The 14,457-nt window shown below is 48.2% G+C and overlaps 1 protein-coding gene across 10 annotated transcripts in view; it reads left to right on the top strand.

Annotated features, from left to right (window-relative positions):
• CYRIB (CYFIP related Rac1 interactor B) overlaps nucleotides 1–14,457 on the top strand; it is a 205,751-nt gene that overhangs the window by 165,394 nt on the left and 25,900 nt on the right. For 4 of the 10 annotated variants that reach the window (XM_073679885.1, XM_073679881.1, XM_073679883.1 and 1 more), the window contains one exon: nucleotides 6,706–6,788. In XM_073679885.1, the coding sequence (XP_073535986.1) occupies nucleotides 6,716–6,788 (73 nt within the window). In that variant the 5' untranslated portion in view covers nucleotides 6,706–6,715. Of the gene's footprint in view, nucleotides 1–5,911; nucleotides 5,996–6,705; nucleotides 6,789–14,457 lie in introns of all 10 variants that reach the window. The other 6 variants (XM_073679889.1, XM_073679886.1, XM_073679887.1 and 3 more) reach the window with 2 other exon arrangements.

The raw sequence follows: 14,457 nt of genomic DNA, 5'->3' as shown, positions 1-14,457 counted from the left end.
GTCTTTTTCACATGTACTGTTGCTTAGCTCTATTCCTCCCATTCTGTATATGCTTTTTTCATTTTTATTGCCCAGATGTAGTACTTTGCATTTTTCCCTGTTAAAAACCATTCTGTTGGTTGCTGCCCACTGCTCCAGTTTATTTAGGTCTTTTTGAATCCTCTCTCTCTCTTCTCTAGTATTAGCTATCCCTCCTAGCTTTGTGTCATCAGCAAATTTAATCAGTTTACCCTCAATTCCTTCATCTAAATCATTGATAAAGATGTTGAACAATACAGGTCCCAGGACAGAGCCCTGTGGTACCCCACTTGAGACATTCATCCAGCTGGATGTGAAGCCATTTACAACCACCCTTTGAGTCCGATCACTAAGCCAGTTATGAATCCACCTAACAGTTGCCTGGTCCATTCCATACTTGGTCATTTTTTCAATAAGGATGGTGTGAGATACTTTGTCAAATGCTTTGCTGAAGTCAAGATATACTATATCTACAGCATTTCCCTGATCCACCCAGTCAGTGATTCTGTCATAGAAGGAAATTAAGTTAGTCTGACATGACTTGTTAGTTACAAACCCATGCTGACTCTGGTTAATCACTTCATTCTTATCCATGTACTTACATACATGTTGTTTAATAATTTATTCAAAGATCTTTCCTGGTATAGAAGTCAGACTCACCGGCCTATAGTTGCCTGAGTCCACCTTCTTCCCCTTTTTGAAGATGGGAACAACATTTGCTCTTCTCCAGTCTTCTGGGACTTCTCCTGTTCTCCAAGAATTTTCAAAGATTATGGAGAGTGGTTCTAAAATTTCTCCTACGATCTCCTTCAGTACTCTGGGGTGTAATTCATCTGGACCTGGAGACTTGAACTCATTTATGTTAATAAATGTTCCCTCACAATCTTTCTGTTTACAGATAACTTGGATTCCTCTATTCCTCTAAAAGGACAGTGAAGATCAGTTGATGTTACATTTTCTTTCTGAGAGAAAACTGATGCAAAATAGGAATTAAAAAGTTCGGCCTTCTCAACATCCTTTCTTACCATTTCACCATTTTCATCCTGTAAAAATCCTATAGCATCTTTGACTTTTCTTTTACTTTTGACATACCCCCAAAATCCTTTTTTATTGCTTTTGACATCTCTTGCAAGCCTTAATTCATTGTCAGCTTTAGCTAACCTGATACGTGCCTTGCAGGTTCTGCAGACTGCATTATAATCTTCTTTAGATATGCCTCCCTCTTTCCATTTGATAAACATTTCTTTCTTTCTTTTTAGCATGTGTTTAAGTTCTGTGTTCATCCATCCTGGTTTCCTTAAATGCTTCCCATTCTTCCTACTTTTCGGGATTGTTAACGATTGTGCTTTGAGAATCTCATTTTTAAAAATTTCCCATCCTTCCTGGACATTTTTGTCCTTAAGGACATCCAGCCATTGGATCCCTTCTATTCTCTTTCTGAGTCGCTTAAAATCTGTCTTTCTGAAATCTAACCTTAAAGTACTTACATTAACCCCTTCTTTGCTCTAGACCACCAGGGCCCCTTACAATAATAACAGTATGCTTCAGTGTATACTTTTAATAAGTAAAAACATGATATATTCCCTTTTAGATTTGCAATAATCTACAGCCCCAGTGTCCAGCATCCAGTAGTCGGCAATTTCTTCTAGTCCAGAACTCTAAAGGTTATCTGAGTAAATTCCGCATCTTTCAGCCCCCGGGGGCGTCAGACAGTTCAGCTTTAATATCAATTCTGTTTTTATTTGTAAATTAAAATTATAGATAATAATAAATGGAGCCAAACCTGAAATCGTGTTCCATTTTCTCTGTAAATGCAGCATTTTATGCCGTTTACATTTGCAGCGTACCCGCGCTGTATTCTCTTTTCTCCCCACTAGATGTCAGCGTCCCTCCACCGCACATCACATGGGGGGCTTCCTCCTCTGCTGGTAGCATGTCGCTCCCCTGTGGGACACAGCACAGATGGGATTTCCATAGCTGTATCAGTTTTGCACATTTTCTGCACAAGGTACAATGAAACCTCTCCAAAGATTACCCCCTTGTGAAGACCACTCCCTTATGAAGGCCAGATGTCTATCATTATGCCATGTGTATCAGCCATCTATTTCTTTGAGATGAGCAAGCCTTTTAATGGCATTATGGCTAAAAGATTTTGGGAGGGGTGATGGTGCACCATGGCCTCCTTGTGGTGGAGATGTGGGGGGCTCTGCTACCGTTAAGCATCTTACAGCCTCCGGTTAACCACTTGTGCACTGCACGTCTGGTCGACTCATTGCCTTTGCGGTGCCTCCAGCCATCAGGGCTCGGTTTCCCTTCTTGTTATGGTATTTCACGCCCAGTTGACCGCCGGCATCTCTCTCCATGGCGGCAGTGAAGCCCCTGACAAGTGCACGCCGTCCGTCCCTGCATTTCTGCAACATCGTCTCCCCCCCCCCCCCCCCCTCCGGTATCACTCTGAGATGTTGGCAGCGTGAAGGGCATGCGTGCAAGGCTTGTTTCCCGATCGTGTATCTGCTTTCCGCCTGTCCGGTCCTGACATGGAGCCCGTCGTCATCCATCCCCACAAGGCTGCGGCGGGCAACGTGATGCTAATAGGATGTGGCGGTCCGTATGTCTTACTCCGGAGAAGTAGGTCAAGTTTATCATTGTGTCCTTGAATGGCGGGTCACATTCCCACAACCTGCTACTCTTTCCCTTGATAGTCTCCCTTGCCGAAGAAGACCCCCCCCTCCCACTGACCACAGACCCCCCCAACATAGCAAAGGTCAACCCTTCCCTGATATTCACTCTTAAAGGAGATGGCATATCACTAGGATCACTATATGATCGACAGGGGTCTGGTTTGATTTATTTACTGCATAGCGCCCCCCACGGCCACCAGGCTCTCCAGGGAACTGCAATACAAACCCATCCCAGTGCTGCCTCCAGCGATCATAAAGCGATGGATTATCTTGACTAATTTTTAGATAAAAAGACCCCCTTTAAAAACTTGTTAAAGGGGTATTCCCTTTTTTTTTTTTTTTTTTTTTTTTAAAATAAGTTATCCAGTCTTATCAAACCGTTCTGCCAATTCTTGGAAAGTTAGACGATAGTTAATATGACTGACCTATAAGCTCAGCTCAGCTTGCTTGCTTTCAGTGAATGGAAACCTAGAAGTTCACAAGTAACCGTTTCGGGAATTGCTACAGTCGTATCTAGTGTGGACAATGTTCTGTGCCTGGACTGATACATTGTAACAAACGATCAGAACAGTAGAGGTCTCAATTGACTGACTGATGGGTAAATGGTGCATTTTTTTTCTCCCTCCACTAGAGGGAGCACAGGTTTACTTTTCAGTTCAATGGAAGCTGTAATGTTCTGTATGCAGTGAGCTCCCCCTAGTGGTGACCACAAGCAGCCATGACCATAGCTTTAAGAATTTCTTGCTAATGCAATTATTATTATTATTTTTTTTTTACCAAAAGTTACAGTTTGCATGTGTACCCCCACCAATAATACGGCGCCATCCTTCACTGACCTATTAACCCATTCTTGTGCTCGTATAACCACGCAGCCGCGCTATAATGACAGGAGATGTTATCAGGAGGCGGCTCCGGCAGGTGTCCTCCTAGTATACAGGCAGTGTGAATATTGGGGGGATGGCAGGTGCTATAACAGCACAGGGTATCATCAAAGCCCCCGTCTGTGCTCCAGTTCTCACGGCGCTGATATTTTTATCCCATCCACTTTTTTTTTTAATTTTTTTTTTAAGATTTCCTCGTTGAGAAAGAAACGAGTTCAAATTTTGGTGTAAAATTCAATTGTTTTCCCCCAGGAGCCAGAATATTCAAAGGTGCATTTCCAATATAGTGTTGGAAAAAAATAAATCTGGAAACCGTCAACAAGCAGGCGATGCTGCAACTGACCCATCTTCATTATTTATCTGCATTAGCACATGGCCACTAGAGGGCAGGCTGTCGGACATACCCATAAAGGGATGGCTGCCTCCGCGTCACACCCGTCCATGGGTTGTATCTGTCATTGCAGCTCAGCTCCATTGAAACTGTAATACCGCACACATCCTGCAGACAGGGGGTGTGCTGTTTTTTGTGCAAAAAGAAAAAAGCAGCCATGTTATTTTTTTTAATCCTCTACAACCTTTTTAAATTTCGATCTAAACAGAGCACTATGTATTCAAACTAAGCAAAGACACACAAAAGGAATAATAGAGAAGGTCAGAGCAGCTTGCTGATGGTTTCCATGTAATTAGAACAACAGAACTCAATCGTCACTAAAAATTAACCAGTGAACCTCCAAACTATGCCGGCTGCCCTTGGCTGTAGCTCCGGCTGCCCTTGGCTGTAGCTCCGGCTGCCCTTGGCTGTAGCTCCGGCTGCCCTTGGCTGTAGCTCCGGCTGCCCTTGGCTGTAGCTCCGGCTGCCCTTGGCTGTAGCGCCGGCTGCCCTTGGCTGTAGCGCCGGCTGCCCTTGGCTGTAGCGCCGGCTGCCCTTGGCTGTAGCGCCGGCTGCCCTTGCTTTTTTGTGATGAATCTCACTGATCGGACGCCACGCAATGATTTTGATCTTTTTCTTTATCATCTTGGATTCTGCACTTTGTCATTTAGGCCAATTTCCGCTGGCGATTTGGTTACAAATTTCGGAATGAATCTGCAGGCACAATCCACATGTGTTGCGGATTTCACTCTTCTCCGTTGAAAAGGGTGAAATTTGCAATAAAAATCCAGAAAAGAATAAGCACACTACAGATATGAATTCCGCATCCATGGTTACATTATTATTATTTTTTTTAACGCACCACAAACAAATCCACTAGGTGTGAACGTTGCCTTAGGCTATGTTCACACGCTGCGTTTTTGCTGCGTCTTTTTTTGTGCAAATTTAAAGCTGCGTTTTACAGTACCAGCAAAAGCTATGCGATTTTGAAATCTCATGCACACACACTGTTTCTTTTTTTCCTGACTGAATTGGAAAACTTCTTTCAACGTTTCTTTTAGCGTTTTTGCAGCATTTTTTTCACCCATAAAAAGCAATGAGTAAGTGCAAAAACACAGCAAAAATTACTGCAGAAAACACAGGTATCAGGTTTTATTGCATTTTTAGTGAAAAAAAAGCTGGTACAGCAGTTTGTGAAACCCATTTATTTTTGTGATTTTTCCCAAGTTTAAACTGTAATATCTTGGTCTCCTCACCTGAGATGGCAGTTAGGATTAGTACAGTTTAATTAAATTAGTGATGTGTGTAAAGTAAATATTGTCCGACCAAGGTGTGGAATTTTACAATACCTGAGCAAGTCAAAGTGTGAAAGTAAACAGTGTCCTACCAACCCAATGCTCTGCCAGTGTCTTAGGTAAACTATTCCCAACTAATTCACCTCCTCCCGCTGTTACATTTGTAATTGAATATTTTTTACATGAACTTTATTGTTCAGAATAGTCACTATTTTTTTCAGAAATAAAAATCTTTTTCCACTAAATAATATCAAAATTGCCCTTTTTTTCCCCCCAAAATGGTTTCACACACATCTTGCACTGGTGCCCTGTGTTCATGCTTCTGTGGTGGAAGCAAAACTGAACTTTGGGATCCTTTAAAAATGCAGCAAAAAAAACGCAACGTGTGAACATAGCCTTAAGTCGTTCAGGGGATTGGTCGGGCGTAGTCCGCGCTCGGACATCTGGTTCAAGGACTTCTGCTATTCCTGTGTCAGATATTGTGTAATAACTTTTTTTTTCCCCTCCTTCCTGAGAACACGATTAACAGATTCCTTGCAAGGAACTAGAAGCCCAAGTCTTGGCTCCATCCACGTGCGCACACACGTAGGAAACCACGAGCGAGGGAGGAAGCTGTAACTGTCTCTCTTACTGGAAATGAATGACACTGCCATTTCTTATTTTTAGGTTTGGCTGGCATGGGTAATCTCATTAAGGTGCTAACCAGAGACTTAGACCACAATGCCGCTCATTTTTTCTTGGATTTTGAAAGTAAGTCTCGCAGCCGCTTCCTCCACAGCTGGGGCCGGTAACCCACTCGGGTTTGCTCATTATTCACCACCCAGTGGGAACTGTCGTAGGTTACAAAACCCACCAAAGAAATATAGAGAGTGCATGAGGTTGGGAGGACATAGACATCCAGAAGACCAAGGATGGGCAAACACAATGTTACCGACCCATCGGAGTTGGTGGAAACATCTCCATTACTTGCCGACCCTTGTTTTTTTTTTTTTCATTTTTTTTCGAGGTCATGAAAGGTCCTTTGTGATCAATTCCCTTCTGTATTAATACACGCATGTAGTCAGCAGTGATGCCTCCAGGGTCTTCTAGGCTCGGACCACCGTTCCTGTTCCATATAAGAATATAACATTACCCATTGTGCCATCTTGTGAGGTTCAATGTGGCCTTGCACCCTCCCGTAAGGAGGATAAAAGATGACCACGCGGTACCACTGCTGACCTGCCACGGAACTAATGGGTGGAAACCTCTGTGATGTCCTCAGTGTCTACATTCCTCAGGTTCCTCAGTGTCTACATTCCTCAGGTTCCTCAGTGTCTACGTTCCTCAGGTTCTCCAGGGAGTGGACGGCCGCCACGTGCGCTGAGCCTCGTCCTCCTTCCATATTCATTTTCTCCTTGTGTATATCGGGTGTTCTGTCTGATGAAGACGTGCTTTGTTTTTTCTCATTCTTGTCTCGACAGGTATCTTAACATGGGGAACCTTCTTAAAGTTTTGACATGCACAGATCTTGAGCAGGGGCCAAATTTTTTCCTTGATTTTGAAAGTGAGAATATGATTTTATATATCTACTTCTCTCTGCCTGCCGTAGACTGCGTCTCTCCGTCCGTCTGCACTCAGCGTCTGTCTGCTCCTACTTGTGTGTCTGGTTATGGAGACCAAGAAATCTTCCACCTGATAGGACCGGCCAAATATGTGCAAAACACTGTGACTACCAGCAGAATAGTGAGTGCAGCTCTGGAGTATAATACAGGAGGTAACTCGGGATCAGTAATGTAATGTATGTGCATAGTGTCTGCACCAGCAGAATAGTGAGTGCAGCTCTGGAGTATAATACAAGATGTAACTCAGGATAAGTACAGGATCAGTAATGTAATGTATGTACACAGTGACTGCACCAGCAGAATAGTGAGTGCAGCTCTGGAGTATAATACAGGATGTAACTCAGGATCAGTAATGTAATGTATGTACACAGTGACTGCACCAGCAGAATAGTGAGTGCAGCTCTGGAGTATAATACAGGAGGTAACTCAGGATCAGTACAGGATCAGTAATGTATGTACACAGTGACTGCGCCAGCAGAATAGTGAGCGCAGCTCTGGAGTATAATACAGGATGTAACTCAGGATCAGTAATGTAATGTATGTACACAGTGACTGCACCAGCAGAATAGTGAGTGCAGCTCTGGAGTTGCATAAGTAATGTGTAATGATAGCTATTAGCAGAGTTGGTCTCAGCAACCATAATTGTGATGCACTTTAATGTCAGTTTTATGTCTGTAAGACTGGAGTATTGCGATTATATTAAGGTCTACTACAGATCAGTAATGTAATGTATGTACACAGTGACTGCACCAGCAGAATAGTGAGTGCAGCTCTGGAGTTGCATAAGTAATGTGTAATGATAGCTATTAGCAGAGTTGGTCTCAGCAACCATAATTGTGATGCACTTTAATGTCCGTTTTATGTCTGTAAGACTGGAGTATTGCGATTATATTAAGGTCTACTACAGGCGTGGCGAAAAGTTTTGAGACTGACACAAATTTTGTTTTCCATAAAGGTTACTGCTCCAGTTTTTATAGTGGTAATTTGCGTAAACTCTAGAATGTGAAGCTGGAGCAGATAAATAAGTGCAGAGTCAGTCCCTGCCAAAAGTAACTTGATCACAAAAGCCCCATTCAAAGAAAGAGGTTGAGTTGCTCAGAAGAAAGCGTCAGGGCTCCTGAGAACGTCTCCTAAGGAGCAGTCAGCTACGGGATCGCTGCAGTGCAGAGAATGCTCCTTGATGGCAGCAGGCAGGTGTCAGTGAGGGGAAGGCTTTTGGAGGTGGCCTGGTGACAACAAGGGCAGCAAAGAAGCCACTTCTAACCAAGGAAAACATCAAGGACAGACTGACATTGTGCAGAAGTGCAGGGATCGGACTGCAGAGGACGGGGGTAAAGTTATTTTCTCTGATGAAGCCCCCTCAGACTGCAAGAATGGTTGTCTGGAGAAGAAAAGGTGAGTGGTGCCATGAGACCTGGTCTTAAATTCTGATAATTGTATCATGGAAATATCCAACCTAAAGATCGAAAAAGTGAAAAAGAAGACTTTGTGTCAGTCTCAAAACTTTCGGCCACGACTGTATGTGAACACCAACTCGCTCAAACTTTTTATGCAACTTCATCCTTTATATAAAGTTGTCATCGTACTCCTGGAGACAGGGAAGCTACGCATACCATGACCTGACAGTGTACTACTTTCATGGCATGCTGAGAGTTGTAGTTCCCCCAGCTATATAGCAGGGGATTGTATACCTCTGATGTAGCCATACTGTCGGTGGAAGATTTCTATGGTTCTCCAAACACAAAGTCAATGTTAAGGATGTTGCAAGGTTACGTTCAGTGTTCTGCATGCTTGCTGTTACCTCCTGGTGCCTGCAGGGGGAGCTGACTACATGTTACTGCAGTACTTGTAGTGGTTTAGTGTAGATTGCTGATATAAATGGATGGATTTGAGTTCTGTAATTTTCTTTTTTGGGATTCCCTAGTTTTTCCTCCATCGTTTCTTTCCAGCATTTTTACTCCTCTCCTATTGAATTAAGGGAATCGGAATACCCCTTTAAGTCCTCTCTGTAGGATAAAGACTGTCTTCCATTCGGAATACCCGGCAGTGATGTCTCGGCTGCTCCTTGAATGGATGAGTACCGTGACCATGGACATAAAAGCCACCACCTTGCATTCAGATTTTAAGACCAGTAGTGGAGGTAGTTTTCCTCCCTATTCCTATCTAAATTGACCCTAATTTTGTTAAACCATGGCATAGAATAACAATTCCACTCTGCTACATCTCTCAATCCTTCCCTTCAAAGGACAGAAAAATCGGTACTGTCCTTTAATCTTAAAATTGGATGGCGGATAAACCCGGGAAGCCCTGTGCTTGTCGCATTGTATTCTTCTCGTGGCTTGCGTCCCCCTGCAATGCCTTTCTGTTCTTGGGGGGGAGGGGGGGGCACAGCCACGTAACACCGGGGAAAAGAAAGGGGAAAAGAAAGAAAGAACAAAGAAACAAAAAACTTCCTCCCCTCCCCCCCTTTTTCCCCTCCCTCCCTCCCCCCCTTTTTCCCCCTCCCTCCTCTCCTTTTTTCCCTCCTCCCCCCCCTTTTCCCCTCCCTCCCTCCCCCTTTTTCCCCTCCCTCCCTCCCCTTTTTCTCCTCCCCCCCCCCCCTTTTCCCCTCCCTCCCTCCCCCCCTTTTCCCCTCCCCCTCCCTCCCCCCTTTTCCCCTCCCTCCCTCCCCCCTTTTTCCCCTCCCTCCCTCCCCCCTTTTTCCCCTCCCTCCCTCCCCTTTTTCCCCTCCCTCCCTCCCCCCCTTTTTCCCTCCCTCCCTCCCCCCCTTTTTCCCCTCCCTCCTCCCCCCCTTTTCCCCTCCCTCCCCCTTTTTCCCCTCCCTCCCCCCTTTTTTCCCCTCCCTCCCCCTTTCCCCCCCTTTTTCCCCTCCCTCCCCCCTTTCCCCCCTTTTTCCCCTCCCTCCCCCTTTCCCCCCTCTTCCCCCTCTTTGTTGGCCCCCTCTCTCCCCCTTCCCCTTTTTGCCCCTCTCCTCCCCCTTCCCCTTTTTGCCCCCCCTCTCCTCCCCCCTTTACCCCCCTCTCCTCCCCCCTTTTTGCCCCCCTCTCCTCCCCCTTCCCCCTTTTTGCCCCCCCCTCTCCTCCCCCCTTTTTGCCCCCCTCTCCTCCCCCCCCTTTTTTGGCCCCCCTCTCCTCCCCCTTTTTGCCCTCTCCTCCCCCCTTTTTTGCCCCCCTCCCCCTTCCTCTCCCCCCCCTCCTCTCCCCCCCTCCTCTCCCCCCCCTCCTCTCCCCCCCCTTCCTCTCCCCCCTTCCTCTCCCCCCTTCCTCTCCCCCCCTTCCTCTCCCCCCCCCTTCCTCTCCCCCCCCTTCCTCCCCCCCCCCTTCCTCCCCCCCCTTCCTCCCCCCCCTCCCTTCCCCCCCCTTCCTCCCCCCTCCCTTCCCCCCCCTTCCCTTCCCCCCCTTCCCCCCCTTACCCTCCCCCCCTTCCCCTCCCCCCTTCCCCCCCTTCCCCTCCCCCCTTTCCCCTCTCCCCCCTTTCCCTCTCCCCCCCTTCCCCTCTCCCCCCCTTCCCCTCTCCCCCCCCTTCCCCTCTCCCCCCCCTTCCCCTCTCCCCCCCCTTCCCCTCTCCCCCCCTTCCCCTCTCCCCCCCCTTCCCCCTCTCCCCCCCTTCCCCTCTCCCCCCCTTCCCCTCTCCCCCCCTTCCCCTCTCCCCCCTTCCCCTCTCCCCCCCCTTCCCCTCTCCCCCCCCTTCCCCTCTCCCCCCCCTCCCCTCCCCCCCCTTCCCCTCCCCCCCTTCCCCTCTCCCCCCCTTCCCCTCTCCCCCCCCTTCCCCTCTCCCCCCCCTTCCCCTCTCCCCCCCTCCCCTCTCCCCCCCCTTCCCCTCTCCCCCCCCTTCCCCTCTCCCCCCCTTCCCCTCTCCCCCCCCTTCCCCTCTCCCCCCCCTTCCCCTCTCCCCCCCCCTTCCCCTCCCCCCCCCTTCCCCTCTCCCCCCCTTCCCCCCCCCCCCCTTCCCCCCCCCCCCCCCTTCCCCTCCCCCCCCTTCCCCTCCCCCCCCTTCCCCTTCCCCTCTCGCCCCCCTTCCCCTCTCGCCCCCCCTTCCCCTCTCGCCCCCCCTTCCCCTCTCGCCCCCCCTTCCCCTCTCGCCCCCCCTTCCCCTCTCGCCCCCCCTTCCCCTCTCGCCCCCCTTCCCCTCTCGCCCCCCCTTCCCCTCTCGCCCCCCCTTCCCCTCTCGCCCCCCCTTCCCCTCTCGCCCCCCCTTCCCCTCTCGCCCCCCTTCCCCTCTCGCCCCCCTTCCCCTCTCGCCCCCCCTTCCCCTCTCGCCCCCCCTTCCCCTCTCGCCCCCCCTTCCCCTCTCGCCCCCCCTTCCCCTCTCGCCCCCCCTTCCCCTCTCGCCCCCCCTTCCCCTCTCGCCCCCCCTTCCCCTCTCGCCCCCCCTTCCCCTCTCGCCCCCCCTTCCCCTCTCGCCCCCCTTCCCCCCTTCCCCTCTCGCCCCCCTTCCCCTCTCGCCCCCCCTTCCCCCCTTCCCCTCTCCTCCCCCCTTCCCCCCTTCCCCTTCCCCTCTCCCCCCCCCTTCCCCTCTCCCCCCCCCTTCCCCCTCTCTCCCCCCTTCCCCTCTCCCCCCCCTTCCCCTCTCTCCCCCCCCCCTTCCCCTCTCTCCCCCCCTCCTCTCCCTTCCTCTTCCTCCCCCTCTCCCCCCCCCTTTTTTTTTCTCTATGGTACTTTTGTTTTGTACTTTTATTTTAGACAGTTGTGAATCAAGACTTGTTTGCCCCGTATGTGATCGATGCTGCGTAAAATGAAGAATCTTGACTACTTTCTGGTAGAAATCTGCACTCTGACAATTAATCTTCTATAATAATCATCTGTAATCGAACAGGACGAGTCAGGAGTGCAAAGAGCTCTGTACTCTGTATACAGAGCAGTTGTCATGTCTGCAGCAGTCTGTATTCTGTATACAAAGCAGCAGACACAATTATGGCAGCACTATTTCATCAGATAATTTTATGATAGCCTATATTCTGCAAACACAGACTCAGACATATTTATGGCAGTCTGTATTCTGCATACAGTGCGGCAGACACATTTGTCATCTTGTGTTTTGCATACAAAGCAGAAGTCACACTTATAGCAGCTTGTGTTCTTCATTCAGAAGAATGGACACATTTGTGGCAGCCTGTATTCCTCATGCAGAGTTACAGACGCACGTGTGGCAGCCTGTATTCCTCATACGGAGTTAGACGCACATGTGGCAGCCTGTATTCCTCATACGGAGTTACAGACGCACATGTGGCAGCCTGTATTCCTCATGCAGAGTTACAGACGCACATGTGGCAGCCTGCATTCCTCATACAGAGTTACAGACGAACATGTGGCAGCCTGTATTCCTCATACAGAGTTACAGACGCACATGTGGCAGCCTGTATTCCTCATACAGAGTTACAGACGCACATGTGGCAGCCTGCATTCCTCATACAGAGTTACAGACGCACATGTGGCAGCCTGTATTCCTCATGCAGAGTTAGACGCACATGTGGCAGTCTGTATTCCTCATACAGAGTTACAGAGGCACATGTGGCAGCCTGTATCCCTCATGCAGAGTTACAGATGCACGTGGCAGCCTGTATTCCTCATACAGAGTTACAGACGCACATGTGACAGCCTGTATTCCTCATGCAGAGTTACAGACGCACATGTGACAGCCTGTATTCCTCATGCAGAGTTACAGACGCACATGTGACAGCCTGTATTCCTCATGCAGAGTTACAGACGCACATGTGACAGCCTGTATTCCTCATGCAGAGTTACAGACGCACATGTGACAGCCTGTATTCCTCATGCAGAGTTACAGACGCACATGTGACAGCCTGTATTCCTCATGCAGAGTTAGAGACGCACATGTGACAGCCTGTATTCCTCATGCAGAGTTACAGACGCACATGTGACAGCCTGTATTCCTCATGCAGAGTTACAGACGCACATGTGACAGCCTGTATTCCTCATGCAGAGTTACAGACGCGCATGTGACAGCCTGTATTCCTCATGCAGAGTTACAGACGCACATGTGACAGCCTGTATTCCTCATGCAGAGTTACAGACGCACATGTGGCAGCCTGTATTCCTCATGCAGAGTTACAGACGCACATGTGGCAGCCTGTATTCCTCATGCAGAGTTAGACGCACATGTGGCAGCCTGTATTCCTCATACGGAGTTACAGACGCAAATGTGGCAGCCTGTATTCCTCATACAGAGTTACAGACGTACATGTGGCAGCCTGTATTCCTCATACAGAGTTACAGACGTACATGTGGCAGCCTGTATTCCTCATACAGAGTTAGAAGCACATGTGGCAGCCTGTATTCCTCATGCAGAGTTACAGACGCACATGTGGCAGCCTGTATTCCTCATACAGAGTTACAGACGCACATGTGGCAGCCTGTATTCCTCATACAGAGTTACAGATGCACATGTGGCAGCCTGTATTCCTCATACAGAGTTAGACTCACATGTGGCAGCCTGTATTCCTCATGCAGAGTTACAGACGCACATGTGGCAGCCTGTATTCCTCATGCCGAGTTACAGACAGATTTTGGATGAATGTTTGCAGCCATTATTATTGGGGTAGAACAAGTCTTGATTATGTGACTGATCTGACACTGGGGGGCATCGTCCGGTGCATGACGGGGGCTGATTTACCAGCGGCTACTTCCTGTACCGTCTTACCCGCTTCTGTGTCCTCCGCACAGCAGTCTTCTGCAGCTTACAAATTCCCCCCTCGTCCCTTTAAGTGATGGCCTCTCAATTCTAATCAGCGTCTATTAAGCATTTTACCTCTGTGAACACAAAGGACCTACAATCCCCTTAACATATCACACGCGAGTGTCACGGGGACGGACCCTTAATAACTGAATTATGCGTAGACCCTCATAGCCTGGTCCACTGAGCAGAATCATTCATGTGTCCATCTCATTGTTCACCACGGCTCTTTACACAAAGAATTACCACTCTGTTCCCAGTTATGACCCCAGAGGCAGATCTCTGTCCGATGCTTAAAGGAAGAGTCATTAGTGCAAAGAGTAATTCACCATTAGGATACATTAAAATAATAATAATAAAATAATTAGCAGTAATTATACAGATTGTCCACTGGGGGCACTCATGAGTAGATAGTACTAAAACATAGCCTATGTAAGGATGCCCTCAATGATAGTATTGAAGTACAGGTGTCATAGGGATGCCCTATAAAATATTACAGCATAGCCTATGCAGAGACTCGTAAGTAGGTAATATTAGAACATGGACTGTGTAAGGGACAGTTATAAGGACCCCAGAGGATAGCCTGAATAGGAACTCATGAGTAGATAGTATTAGAATATGGACTGTATAAGGGACTGTTATAGGGACCCCAGACAATGCAATAAGAGAACATAGCCCAGATAGGAACTCATGAGTAGATACTAATAGAACACAGACCATGTAAGGGACTTTTATAGGGACCACAGAGGATAGCCTGTTTAGGAACTCAAAATTAGATAGTTCCTTACACAGTCTATGTTCGAATACTATCTGCTCATAAGTTCCTAAGTAGGCTATCCTCTGGGGTCCCTATAACTGTCCCTTACAAAGTCTGCGTTATAATAATGTCTACTCTGGAATTCCTATCCGGGCTATGCT

The sequence above is a fragment of the Phyllobates terribilis genome, unplaced genomic scaffold (genome assembly GCF_046119375.1).
Source record: "Phyllobates terribilis strain yellow unplaced genomic scaffold, ASM4611937v1 Scaffold_4__5_contigs__length_816908805, whole genome shotgun sequence".
NCBI lineage: Eukaryota > Metazoa > Chordata > Amphibia > Anura > Dendrobatidae > Phyllobates > Phyllobates terribilis.
The sequence above is the reverse complement of the archived record's forward strand: the minus strand, read 5'-3'. Positions and strand labels throughout refer to the sequence as shown.